The sequence below is a fragment of the Pongo pygmaeus genome, chromosome 10 (assembly GCF_028885625.2).
Source record: "Pongo pygmaeus isolate AG05252 chromosome 10, NHGRI_mPonPyg2-v2.0_pri, whole genome shotgun sequence".
Lineage (NCBI taxonomy): Eukaryota > Metazoa > Chordata > Mammalia > Primates > Hominidae > Pongo > Pongo pygmaeus.
In genome coordinates, this window is record NC_072383.2 from 37934134 (window position 1) to 37947607 (window position 13474).

At 36.7% G+C, this 13474-nt stretch overlaps 1 protein-coding gene across 1 annotated transcript in view; it reads left to right on the forward strand.

Annotated features, from left to right (window-relative positions):
• The window catches only part of MUC19 (mucin 19, oligomeric), a 188895-nt gene that overhangs the window by 74423 nt on the left and 100998 nt on the right, over positions 1 to 13474 (forward strand). The window contains 9 exon segments of the mRNA XM_054445211.1: positions 133 to 216; positions 434 to 511; positions 1143 to 1217; positions 1458 to 1592; positions 1975 to 2040; positions 10663 to 10761; positions 12307 to 12408; positions 12641 to 12742; positions 13115 to 13210. Coding sequence (XP_054301186.1) covers positions 133 to 216; positions 434 to 511; positions 1143 to 1217; positions 1458 to 1592; positions 1975 to 2040; positions 10663 to 10761; positions 12307 to 12408; positions 12641 to 12742; positions 13115 to 13210 — 837 coding nt within the window.

Sequence of the window (13474 nt, forward strand, 5' to 3'; positions counted from 1 at the left end):
CCTTGAACAAGAACTTATGATATTTATGAGATAGATTCATTTTTTAAAGGAAAAAAATGTATATTGTAGGTCACTTTTATAAGGATTTAACTTTCTTAGCAGACATTGTTTTTTTCCATGATAAAAAATTAGGCACACCGGGGGTATCTGGAGTAACCCCTGCAGTCAGAGGTGGCAGTACCCCTGGAGAAGCAGGCCCTGGAGCCACAGTTTCTGGTAAGATCGACCAGGCTGGACATAATGTCTCAGAAGCTCCCAACCATACCTCCCACACTAAGTGATGCTCTGTAAATTCAGGCTAGAACTAGTATTAGAATGCAGGGCTGAGGAAAGTTGGAGGGATAGTTTATTTCACTTCCTTTTTCTGGAAACTTCCAAGTAGTCATAGTAACAGAAGTAATAACATGCATACCTGCTCCTGTCTTGGTTTCAGGAAGTACAGGAGTTTCTGCAGGCTCCACCACTGCCAGCCCTGGAGCCTTAGCCACAACCTCTGAAAGCAGCAAATCAGGTAAGTAAAAGGGAAAAGTCAGTGAGTGTGCAGGAGTAAAATGGAGCATGTGGATCTGCCCACATTTTCTTTATTTAGCAGCACTGTAAAGAATGAAAAGAACTGGAGTTAGGAAGCCCAGTTACTGACCACAAGTATTGCAGGTAGTAATCGGCCATACAGATTCAGTCAGAGGTTCCTGTGCTGGAACTTCTGAGTCTGTGAGTCTGGAGTGGGGCTAGGGTCATGGTTTGCAATCCTAACTACAAATTAGAATCAACTAGAGAAATGTTGGAAAATACGTATTGAAGAATCCTTCACAGACTAATTGAATCTGTCCCTGGAAGAAGGGACCAGGCTTTTTAAAAGCCTCATGGGTCTCACATGCAACCTGGGTTGAGAACCGCTAGGTTCAAATATCTGAATATTAAACAAGTAAATAATAAACAAGCTTATTTACAAGGAATAAGTAAATAAGCACTCTGAAGGATGCCAACAATCATATACGATTCTTATCATCAATTTTTGGAAAAAGTGAACCATTTCTGGAAATGAAGAAGTATAAACAAAAGGTATTTTGAAAGCAAAGAGTAGCACCCTCTGTTCTGCTAAATCAAAGATCATGATACATATTTATTGTCTATTTTGAAAGGAACTACTGGACCCTCAGTGGGTGGAAAAACTGGAGCCACAAGCAGTGAAGTGACATCATCTGAAGGCATGTCAGGTGAGTAGAGGATGTCATTCTGAGGCCGTGGCTTTTGGTGAAAAGGACAATATTTCATCAGACCTCTGCAAATTTCACCAAGTATAAATGCCATCCAACAAAAGATAGAATGGTATATAAGTTATTAACATTTTCAAGAAAAGTTTTAATTTATGTTTTCTCTAAATATTTCCTTCAAAACTACTATGGCACTGGGTTGTCACAATAATGTATATGCTCTCCCAATACTGTGTTTGTCAGGTGTAACAGGACAGTCTCTTGGATCTACTCCTGGATCTGACAGTGAAATCACAGCTAAAATATCTTTCACTGGTTCCGGTCCACCTGGGAAACTCACGAGGCCAAGCCCGGGCTCACCTGATCACTTTAGTGGTGGTGAGTCACAAACCTAGTTGGGACCTCAAATTCTTATAAGTTTAAGTGAATTAAGAAGGGATGTAATTTTACAACAAATGATCATGGATAGTTTAAGTAGACCACCTACCTCTGTAAAGAAACCCTGAAATTTGTTCAAAGAGTACTTCATTATAACCATTTATGTAGACTAGGCTTGCCAGAGAAAATATAGGATGCCGGTTAATTTGAATTTCAAACAAATCAGGAACAGTTTTTTTAGAATGAGTATGTCCCATGCAATAATCAAAACACAGTGTTTATTGTTTGTCTGGGATTCATATTTAACTGGGTGCCCTGTATTTTTATTTCATAATTTTGAAAACTCTGATGCAGACTGAGCACTGTTGCTCTTTTCAATTAGGAACAACTGAAGGGGGAAATGTAGCCATCACTGGAGCTGCTGGTGAAAACACTTCTGGAGCATCGGGTATGGAAAGAGCATAATCAGAATAAATCCAGACAGTAGAAGTGTAATTTTTTTAGTTAAAATTTTGTCAGAGACAAGTTTTCCTGGGGAATTTAATTATTATTATTTGTGTAATGTCAAAACTGCAGAAGATCAGAAATAAATCAAGAAATATTTGTTGTGTGTTCAGTATTATCCTGGGGGATACAGACAACGTAAAAGAGGAGTAGAGTAAGGTATTTGTTCTCATAGAACTTCATTTCTGAGCAAAAGAAATTAATATTTATAATACACACAAAAGCAAAACCATGCAAGGCAAAAGATAATCAAAGTGGAGGAATTGTTCAATGACACACATTGGAGTAAGACTTGAGAGGCAATTCTAGTAAAGTGACTGATTAATTTGATTAAAACAACAGAATTATTCTATTTTGAAAAGAATGTGTTGTAATCAGTGCACTACGAGCTATATCTATATGTCCCAACTTGAACAAAAACTCGAAATACAAGGAAGCTGAGTGAAATTTTAAGAATCTATTCAACTGCAAGGGAATAAAAACTAGTTATTCAGGTTTTGGGGAAGGAAGATTAAAAACAAAATGTTCTTCAAATCCAGAACCCCCTGCACAAAGGTAGTACAGAATAAAATATAGGTTTATTGTTGAGTAAGCATTAAAACAGAATGTGATGCACATCAGAGGCAGTCTGTTAAGAGACTGCAAAATCAGAGCAATATGTCACTCTTTTATAATATATAGCCAAGCAGATATGACCTATACACACATGTTCTCAATATAAATGATTATAGTCTTCAAGTAGAAGGACTTGAGAGCACCATTTATTAGACGTAGTTCACCCTAAATTCGTCTCTGGAAATGAAGCAGGTGAGTAAGCTGAATCTGTGAAGAACCTTCCTTAACCTAATTTCTTACATATTGTATCTCTGTTGTAAATATCTGATGACCTGGTTAAATATTCAAACACACCAAAAATCCTTTTATCACAAGCAGAATGAAATTTAATTAGTCATAGTATCAACCTGATCCTTAATTTGCACTGACACTAGTAGAATCGAATAGGATTTAAGTTCAAGAAGCCAATGGAAAAATTAAAAAAAAAACAAACAAAACAAAACAGGAAAATGGTGGCTGCATAAATTAGAGTCTATAGATACCTCTTTCTTCAAATCATAAAGATCAAAACAGAGCCCACACCTACGGTGTGTAGAGGAGACAGAGAAGAGCCAGACTCCAAAAACTGGGAATGATGGCTCTGAGGCTCACCATAGGGCTGAAATACAGGTAAGGGCATCACAGAAAATAGAGAAGTATAGAGAGGTCCTAACAGTGGTAGAATACCATGATTCTAGTGGTTCAATCAACTAGAGTTGAGCCTCAAAAGGAAAGTCCCGCAACTTGAGTGGAAAATGCTGAGAGAAAATCTGGTACCTGGCAGGTCAGACAGCCCTCATGAATGGAGTTGAAAGAGTATTGGAGAACGCATGGAAGTCTTTGGACAGGGGAGCAACCCTTGGAGCCTGGGTGCCAAAGGAAAAAAAAAAGTATGGAAAAATAAGGGTCTCAATAAAACAAGATAATAATGAAAGCATCAGAAGACAGACAAGGAAAAAGTGCCACTTATAAACGAAGCTCCCTCACTGTAAGAACATAAGAGGGTTGAACTAGTTTACAGTCCCACCAACAGTGTAAAAGTGTTCCTATTTCTCCACATCCTCTCCAGCACCTATTGTTTCCTGACTTTTTAATGATTGCCATTCTAACTGGTGTGAGATGGTATCTCATTGTGGTTTTGATTTGCATTTCTCTGATGGCCAGTGATGGTGAGCATTTTTTCATGTGTTTTTTGGCTGCATAAATGTCTTCTTTTGAGAAGTGTCTGTTCATGTCCTTCGCCCACTTTTTGATGGGGTTGTTTGTTTTTTTCTTGTAAATTTGTTGGAGTTCATTGTAGATTCTGGATATTAGCCCTTTGTCAGATGAGTAGGTTGCGAAAATGTTCTCCCATTTTGTAGGTTGCCTGTTCACTCTGATGGTAGTTTCCTTTGCTGTGCAGAAGCTCTTGAGTTTAATTAGATCCCATTTGTCAATTTTGGCTTTTGTTGCCATTGCTTTTGGTGTTTTAGACATGAAGTCCTTGCCCATGCCTATGTCCTGAATGGTAATGCCTAGGTTTTCTTCTAGGGTTTTTATGGTTTTAGGTCTAACATTTAAGTCTTTAATCCATCTTGAATTGATTTTTGTATAAGGTGTAAGGAAGGGATCCAGTTTCAGCTTTCTACATATGGCTAGCCAGTTTTCCCAGCACCATTTATTAAATAGGGAATCCTTTCCCCATTTCTTGTTTTTGTCAGGTTTGTCAAAGATCAGATACTTGTAGATATGTGGCATTATTTCTGACGGCTCCGTTCTGTTCCATTGATCTATATCTCTGTTTTGGTACCAGTACCATGCTGTTTTGGTTACTGTAGCCTTGTAGTATAGTTTGAAGTCAGGTAGTGTGATGCCTCCAGCTTTGTTCTTTTGGCTTAGGATTGACTTGGCGATGCGGGCTCTGGAAGTCAGTGTGGCGATTCCTCAGGGATCTAGAACTAGAAATTCCATTCGACCCAGCCATCCCATTACTGGGTATATATCCAAAGGACTATAAATCATGCTGCTATAAAGACACATGCACACGTATGTTTATTGCAGCATTATTTACAATAGCAAAGACTTGGAACCAACCCAAATGTCCAACAATGATAGACTGGATTAAGAAAATGTGGCACATATACACCATGGAATACTATGCAGCCATAAAAAATGATGAGTTCACGTCCTTTGTAGGGACATGGATGAAATTGGAAATCATCATTCTCAGTAAACTATCGCAAGAACAAAAAACCAAACACCGCATATTCTCACTCATAGGTGGGAATTGAACAATGAGAACACATGGACACAGGAAGGGGAACATCACACTTCAGGGACTGTTGTGGGGTGGGGGGAGGGGGGAGGGATAGCATTGGGAGATATACCTAATGCTAGATGACAAGTTGGTGGGTGCAGCGCACCAGCATGGCACATGTATACATATGTAACTTACCTGCACATTGCGCACATGTACCATAAAACCTAAAGTATAATAATGATAATAATAATAATAATAATAAAAGAAAAAAAAAAAAAAAAAAAAGAACATAAGAGGGGAGCCCTTTATCTGAGAAATCTGGGAAGTATACGGAAGCCTCTCTGCTGCCCCCTGCATAGAATCTCCTGCTATTACTGGCCCACAAAACAATGAAAATAATAATAATAATAATAATAATAAAGAAATTCCAGTATCGATACACAGCTATTCCTTTATATGCATTTTCAAAAACTTTGCAGCAATAGCAAGAAAATTCTAAAGATCTAGTCCTGAAGCAAAAGAATACAAAAACATAACATTAACGTAAAATAACTAAGGAAACAACTGCAGCTACAAAGATACGTCAAAATTACAGGTTAAAAATTAAGACTGGAAATAGATAAACAGCAGGAATGTTAAATTGGAATTGGTGAAAACCCAGGAGAAAATTGAAGAAAAAGAAAAATTATCTCAAAAGACCAAATAGCAAGGTGCTCCATTGAGAATAAATAAAACTGAAAATACAGCAAGGATATTAGAGGATAGAACTGAGAAGAGGTAAACCCTACCCCTGAAATATTGCAGACACTTTCAGAAAAGGTATAATGGGCTAGAGAATGATATAGTTTTAGGAAACAAACAAAAGTATCCAAGATATATTATTGCCATATCTGGAGAAGAAAAAGCAATGAAACAGAACTAATATTTAAAATTATAAATAAGGAAAAACATTCTTAATTTAGGAAAAAAAACCCCCAAATCTATTTAGTGAAAGAACCTATCATATACCTGGAAGAATTAATCCTGAAGAGTCAATTATGCAAAGTATTCTGAAAAACAATTGGACTTGTTTTAGTCATAGATAACAGGTAGTAAGTAGTCAAGCGAATTATTTAAATCTCATGAGCTAAGTACAAGAAGCTTCAGTTTACAAAAAAGGAAAAATGAGCATTCAGGGAGAAACTAATGCTTGATTATTTTTATTAATACTGATTTTTAGTGACTTTTTCAAAATTAAGGCATCTTTTAATGTAATTCATAATATTAATAGTAGATCTAAGGGAAACAAAATGACCCACAGAGGCTAAAAATGTATTTGATAAACATTGAATAATCATTTCTGATGGGAAAAAAAGACCACTCAAAATAATAGGAATGAATGGATACTTCCTTAAAACAGGGCCATACTTGGTGGCTCACGCCTGTAAGCACTTTGGGAGGCCGAGGCAGGTGGATCACTTGAGGTCAGGAGTTTGAGACCAGCCTGGCCAACATGGCAAAACCCCATCTCTACTAAAAATACGAAAATTAGTTGGGCATGGTGGCGGGTGCCTGTAATCCCAGCTGCTCGGGAGGCTGAGGCAGGAGAATTGCTTGAACCTGGGAGGCGGAGGTTACAGTGAGCCAGGATCGCACCACTGCACTCCAACCTGGGCAACAGAGTGAGACTCCGTCTCACAAAAATAAATAAATAAATAAATATAAAGTACATATACCTCAGCCACACGTGTAGCATCTTAATAAGGAATTTCTAAACCTATTCCACTAACTTCAGGAACAAGGTAAGGAGATACGCAATCATACTACTATTTAACAGTTTCTGGAGTTATTAATAAATTGGATTATATAGCAATTGATAGCATAGAATTTGAAATAGAAAATATTAAACTATTTCTATTTACAGATGATATAATAGTGTACCTGCAGAACCCTAGAGAATCAATGGAAAAACTATAAGCAGTAAGATAATTTAATAAGGTACTAAGATACAAGATTAATCTATAAAAATTAAGTCTTCATAAATACAAATAATAACAAGTTAAAATATATATTTGAAGAGAAAACTCCAATTTGTGTAAACAACAAATAAGATAAGTTACCTTGGAATAATCCAAACAAGATAAAACTTACATGAGGAAAACTTTAAAACTCTCCTTTAAGACACAAAAACATTTTTGACCAAATGGGAAGGCAATCCATATCAGCGTGCCCAAGACCCCTTCAAGTTTTGGGACTTGCTAGAAGGACTCACAAGACTCAGTATAGAATCATACTTGTGGCTATGATTTATTGCACAAAAGGATGCCAAGCAAAGTCAGCAAGGGGAAAAAGTGCATAGAGCAAATCAAAAACTAGAATAATAGAAGATGTGAATTGAATTACAGAGAAAAAGAATATAAGTGATTCTCAAACCTCTGAGAAAATGATCAGCTTCACACAAGAAAAACGCAAATCAAAACTACACTGAGATACCATTTCTCACTTTTTAGATTGGCAGAAATCCAAAAGTGTGACAACAGCCCTGTTGACAGTTCTGGAAAGAAACAGGTGGTGCTCTGCGCATTGCTGGTGGGAGCACAAAATGTTACAGCCCGGAGGAGGATAACTTGGCAAAATCTAACAGAATTACAGACTCGTTTATCCTTTGACCCAGAAATCCCGCTTTTAGTGCTCCTGAAGCTAGACAACCAAAGTATAAAATAACATATGTATAAGCTTTTCATACCGGCATTGTTTTTTTATAGAAAGAGCCTGGAAACAACTCATTAAAGACACATTGAATAAAAGATGACAAAAAGTAGCACTAGACCATCCTAATAGAAGAGTGAGAAAGATCTCTATGGACTGATCTAGTTATTTCCAGAATTTATTGTAAAGAAAAAATATAAATCAGAATTGTATATATCATTTATACCTTTATGAAAAAAGAGAGATGTGTGTATGTGTGTGTACATATATGTATATATGTTTTGTAAGGATATGAATTATATATACATATGCAAATATGTATACAAAAAACACAGAAGATAAACTAAAAACTAGTGAAAATCATTACTTATAGGGAACAAACCAGAACAGCAGAATTTTGAGTTCTCTGAGTATTCTTTTAAATATAATTTTGGCTTTCAAAAAGGAAAATGTCATAAGTATTTTTAAAAACACAATTAAATCAAAATAAAAAAAGCAAACCCTAAAACTGAAAACCAACCAAAACAAGTGAACCTAATTGAATATCAAATTATAATCACATAGACAAAATAATTATTTCACATGACTTTAACACACAGTAATCAGACAGTATATGCTAGTGTCATGTATTTTAATGGCAAAAAGACTGCTAGGAAATATTAAACTTCATGCAGTAATTTTCTTCTTAGTAGTTACATGAATGTTCTCACTTTGAAATGGTTTTTTATATATTACAGAATAAAACAATTAGTAGTTATATGAATGTTATTAGAAATCAAGATTTTAAATGTAAGAGAAAAGAAATACAATAATTAAATCAGGGCTGGACGAAGTGCTCACATCTGTGATCCCAGTACTTTGGGAGGCTGAGACCGGCAGACTGCTTGAGCCCAGGAGCTTGAGAGCAGCCTGGGCAACATAGTGAGACCCCCATCTCTACAAAAAAAAAAATACAAAAGATTAGCTACTCATGGTGGCACATGCCTGTATCCCAGCTACTTGGGAGGTTGAAGTGGGGAATCACCTGAGCCCAGAAGTCGAGGCTGTAATGAGCAGTGATTGCACCACTGCACTCCAACTTGGGAGAAGGAGTGAGATACTGTCTCCAAAAAAAAAAAAAAAAAAAAGAAAAGAAATCAAATAATTAAGTAAATTCCATTTGAGTGAGAAATATATATATAAACTTATGATATATATACCATTTATATAAATCTAAATATATGATATATATAGAAAATGTATATTTTCATATATTAGAAATATATACAAACTTATTACAAATATATGTGATATACCCAAATATAGGTATAAATATATATACTTCTAATATATGGAAATATATATCTTCCAATATAATACATTTATTATCTATATATTTATTTGTCTTTGTATCTTCCACCTCTGGCCACTGAAATGGCCTAAAAGCAGTGGTACCCTAACAGTAGTGTGCACCCCTTGTCAGCCAGTTTGGGCTCCTAAATTTCTGTGTTCATACTTGCTTGGAGAAATGGTTAATTCTAGGTCTTGGACAAGAAAAGTACAAGGTGAGCTTGGGACTTCTTGAGTCAGAAAATGAGGAAGCATTCAAAGACGAAGGGAGCTCTGCCTAAATGACAAGGGTGCTAAACTGCATGAGTTCCTGTTGGCCAAATTTGGAGAATTTTGAGCACTGAAAAAATTATTTGTAACAGATTGAGGCACATTGATAATACTGAAACATACATGCCCCCAATGATAATTAATAAAAAGAAACAACCACAACAACATTTGATAATGTTGTTGGTGACTATCATGTCAAGTCTTTATTCTGAAGATTGGTAATTAAAGAGAAAAATTAATCAATTATCAAGTATTTTTATTAGAAACTATGGATCAAGATATTTGAATAGTTCCAGTTGATCAGAGAAATCTCTCTTTTTAAAGAAAAATTCCAACTAATAAATGTTGAAAAAAGACACAATTGGAAAAATCACTGTTTTGAAATGCTGAATGAAATAGACAAGGAGCATAAATAAATCCTGAAATCATTGAGTGAAAGGTTGACTGGGACTTGGATGTTTGCCTGATGCCAAAGTATCACCCAACAGATTACTTGCTAATTGCAGAATTGTAAAATGCTTTACACTGGAGAGTTCTGGTTGTCACCACCTAAACCTAGTGATCAAACATAGCATCACTGATAGTGGGGACTTGATGTTATGTGTCTCCTTTTGTGGTATATCACCTAGAAATTATTCCTGCCCAAAATGATGAACCTGAAACTAATCAAGTTCTTATATCCCTTTCTAGATATTCTAAATTTAGCTATTCTCCATGATGTCAATTAACTTATTCTTTTATCCTCTGGATGCTCTGCAAACTGAAAGTGAATATATGAGTTTAATTGCAATACAAGACCAACCTCTTCAACGTTATAAAATAGAATTAGAATTTCTGCTGGGAAAGATAGGGAATTTGCATTTTTAATAGGCTCACCAGATGATTCTTACACACATTAATGTTGAAGAATTACTATCATTCAATATTCTTGAACAGAGAATATATTTGTGATGAAGAATATCGACCTGTTAATTGGGTAAAGAGAAAACAATTGCAATATTTTAGTTAGGAGGAAGGAAGACATGAATTTGGGTGGTGAAAGTAGCCATGGAAACATCATAAATAACCAAGTTGAATTTAACAAATTTTATCATATTACTTTTATCCTCCTCTTCCTCTCCCTCCTCTTCCTCCTCCTCCTCCCTCTTCTTCAAAACAAAACAAAACAAAACAGGAACAACCAAAATATCAGGTGAGTTGACAACACTGGCAGGAAGAATGACTGGGATGCCAGGCAGTGAGTTGTGATTTAGTATCGAGTAAATGGCTAAATAATCACAGAAGCTTATTCATTCAAATCAATTACACTGATCAGAAACAAAGCTATTGAGATACTCAGACAAAAGGATAAATAATGGGGATGTCTAAGAATATTTAACAGTTGCCTTAATTTCCTAGAAACTTTGGAAATTAATGTAATCCTAGCTGCCTTTTTATGTTGACCAGGTTCAACAGAAGGGTCTGTGGAAGCCACCACCAGCGCAGGCAGTGGAAACACAGCTGGAACATCAGGTACTGGGGCCACTGGCCCTGGAAACACAGCAGGTAAGACAAAGCATATCTTGTTGTCAGAGCAATGGTCAAACACAAAGGTCTTATATATAATTAGCATAAGTCCAAGTGAGTTTTTTAAAAAAAGTTAATTATAAGAGAATGAGGAAAATTCTAGCAGTAAAAAGTTTAATAATGAACTTTTGTCAAAAAGCACTTGCAGCATGGCAACAATCTGTAGGCGGAACCTCATTATTTTTCAAATTGGATGCAACTGGAAGATCAGATGCCGCAACCACTTTAGCTTCCCGTGAAGTCACATTTGAAATATTATTTATATCTAAAATTATGTATTAGCAGAAGTGTGGGCTCTGATATCAAAATTTAATTTATCAAAAGAGATTATGAAGAATTCAGTACTTGTAAATAGATAAATGCAAATGTTACCGAAAAGTGCGGGAATCCTCGATTCTTTTCTAACTTGGAAGAAATAATTCAGCCAAGAGATGCATAGCAAGGATTAAGTAGCAGAGTTTATTGAAGGAAGATGAAGTACATTCTTAGAGAGGAGTGGAAAACAGTTCTGAGCTGGTAGGGCTGAAAAAATAGTAGTAGCAGGGTTTATTTAAATATGAAGTACACTCTGAAACACAAGACAGAGTGGGCTGCTTGAAAGAATGAGCCAGCAGCAGCTAGTGCTGGGGGACTGCTTTTATGAGAATCTTACCTGATTATTCATGAAGGGGCATGAGGGGTGTATTACTCGCATGCATGTTTCAGGATGTCTCTTTGGACACGCATGCTCTGTCGTTGTACATGCTGGTACACACATTGCATGGCTCATTAGCATTTAAAATCTCCACCCAGGGATGTGCTTTTTACTCTTATAATGAGCAAAAGTCTACTCCAGGACAATTTTTTGGAGGAGTTTGCATGCTTGTCAGTGGGGAAAGTCCCTAACCTGATTATCTCCAGCTAGGGCCTGGTAAGTCCCCTTCATGGCAAGAGGAGCTCAATCACAAGGCCAGAAGTTGCCAGTGTAGCTGTTGTCTTTTTTTGCTGCCTGTCAATGGGCAGCACTGACTATGAGTTGACAGCGTCTCCAGGACTTCTTTTCCCAGGGGGTTCCCTTGCCTGCTCATTTCTGGCTATCTGCCTACTCTAACACAAACACTTGTATTTTGGTCGGACAATATTTATTGAGAGCTTAGTAATGTGTTAGGTGCCAGAAGATGCTCTTATATTTACAAAGCTTAGAATTTTTAGAATAAAGTAATATTTAAACACATGAAAAAAACAAAAAGTTAAGTAATATAGCAGTTGGTAAATGCAGTTTGGAGAAGAATTTACTCTGGAATTATAACTTGTAGGTAATTCTAGAAAGAGGCACATTCAGTGTTGAAGGCAAATAAGGATTGTGATGGGGTAATAGTGCCTTATCAGATTAACATGTATACTCTTCCTGAGCAAGAAGTCCTAATATCACTAAACTGAGTAAATATTATGAGTATAAATATGCTGGAAGAGATTTCCAAGTTGTTTCAGGTCACAGTGATTGAATAAAAGTGAGTTTCTTAAACTGTTTGTTTTCTCTGAAAGTCTCAGGTACACCTGTGGTATCACCTGGAGCAACTCCTGGAGCTCCAGGTAGCAGCACCCCTGGGGAAGCAGGCATTGGAACCACCAGTTTTGGAAAATCAGGCAAGTCTGGACATGACTCCTTAACAGTTCTCAACCCTGCCTTCCTCAGAAGTGTGTGATGTGGACTATTGGTCAGGCTATAACTGACATTAAATGTCAGAGCAAAGGGAAAGCATAGGGAAGATGCCCTTAATCCACTATACTTTAGAAATCTCAGTTCTGTGCTATCAGCACGGAATAGGGACCAGTACATTTGCAGCAGTGAGCCTGAACCATTGTTCTTGATAACCAGGGACCCCGACAGTATCTGCTGCCTCAACTACCAGTAGCCCTGTGAGTAAACACACCGATGCAGCCTCAGCCACAGCAGTGACAATCTCTGGAAGCAAACCAGGTAGGTAAAATGGGAGACCCAGCACTTGCAAAGGGGCAATATGGGATGTTCGTGTGAATACTGTTCCTCAGAATCGATGTCATGCTGTTAAGCAAGTAAATCACTTAACCTGTGTAACCTCTGTTTTCGTATCTGTAAAATGTGGGTCAAAGTGATCTATTTTGTGAGCTTGGGATGAGGAGCCAAGGAAACAGTGAATAGTGTACGTCAAAGTACATTTTTTAAATGTGGAAAGGATCATTATTGTTATCGATACAGAAAAATGAAGATTTCTGTAATTTTTAGGTGGAAGTTAATTTAAGTGAGAATCGGTTATCTCATAGCTTAAGAAATTCTGTGAATGCGTCCTTTCCATTTTTGCCTTTGCCACAGGTACACCTGGAACACCAGGTGGTGCAACTAGTGGAGGCAAAATTACATCTGGATGGTCCAGCAGTGGTGCCAGCACAGGCTCTTCAAATACACCAGGTGAGATTAGCAAAGCACTAAAAGGTCACAAAAATGGGAGTCAGAGTAGAAACTTGTTTACAAAAGCTTATTCAGTAGGGTATTAATTCAGTTGAAAATCTTTCCTGCTTGAAACTTAAAGCACTGTTATTTAAATATTCTGTGAATCCATTAAAGAGGTTGCCATTGTATGCTTTGTTATTCAGTATTTATGCACTATTGGGGTATCAATTAGCGCAACACCTGACATCACATATAATAAAAATGATCTGATAATTTAGATAT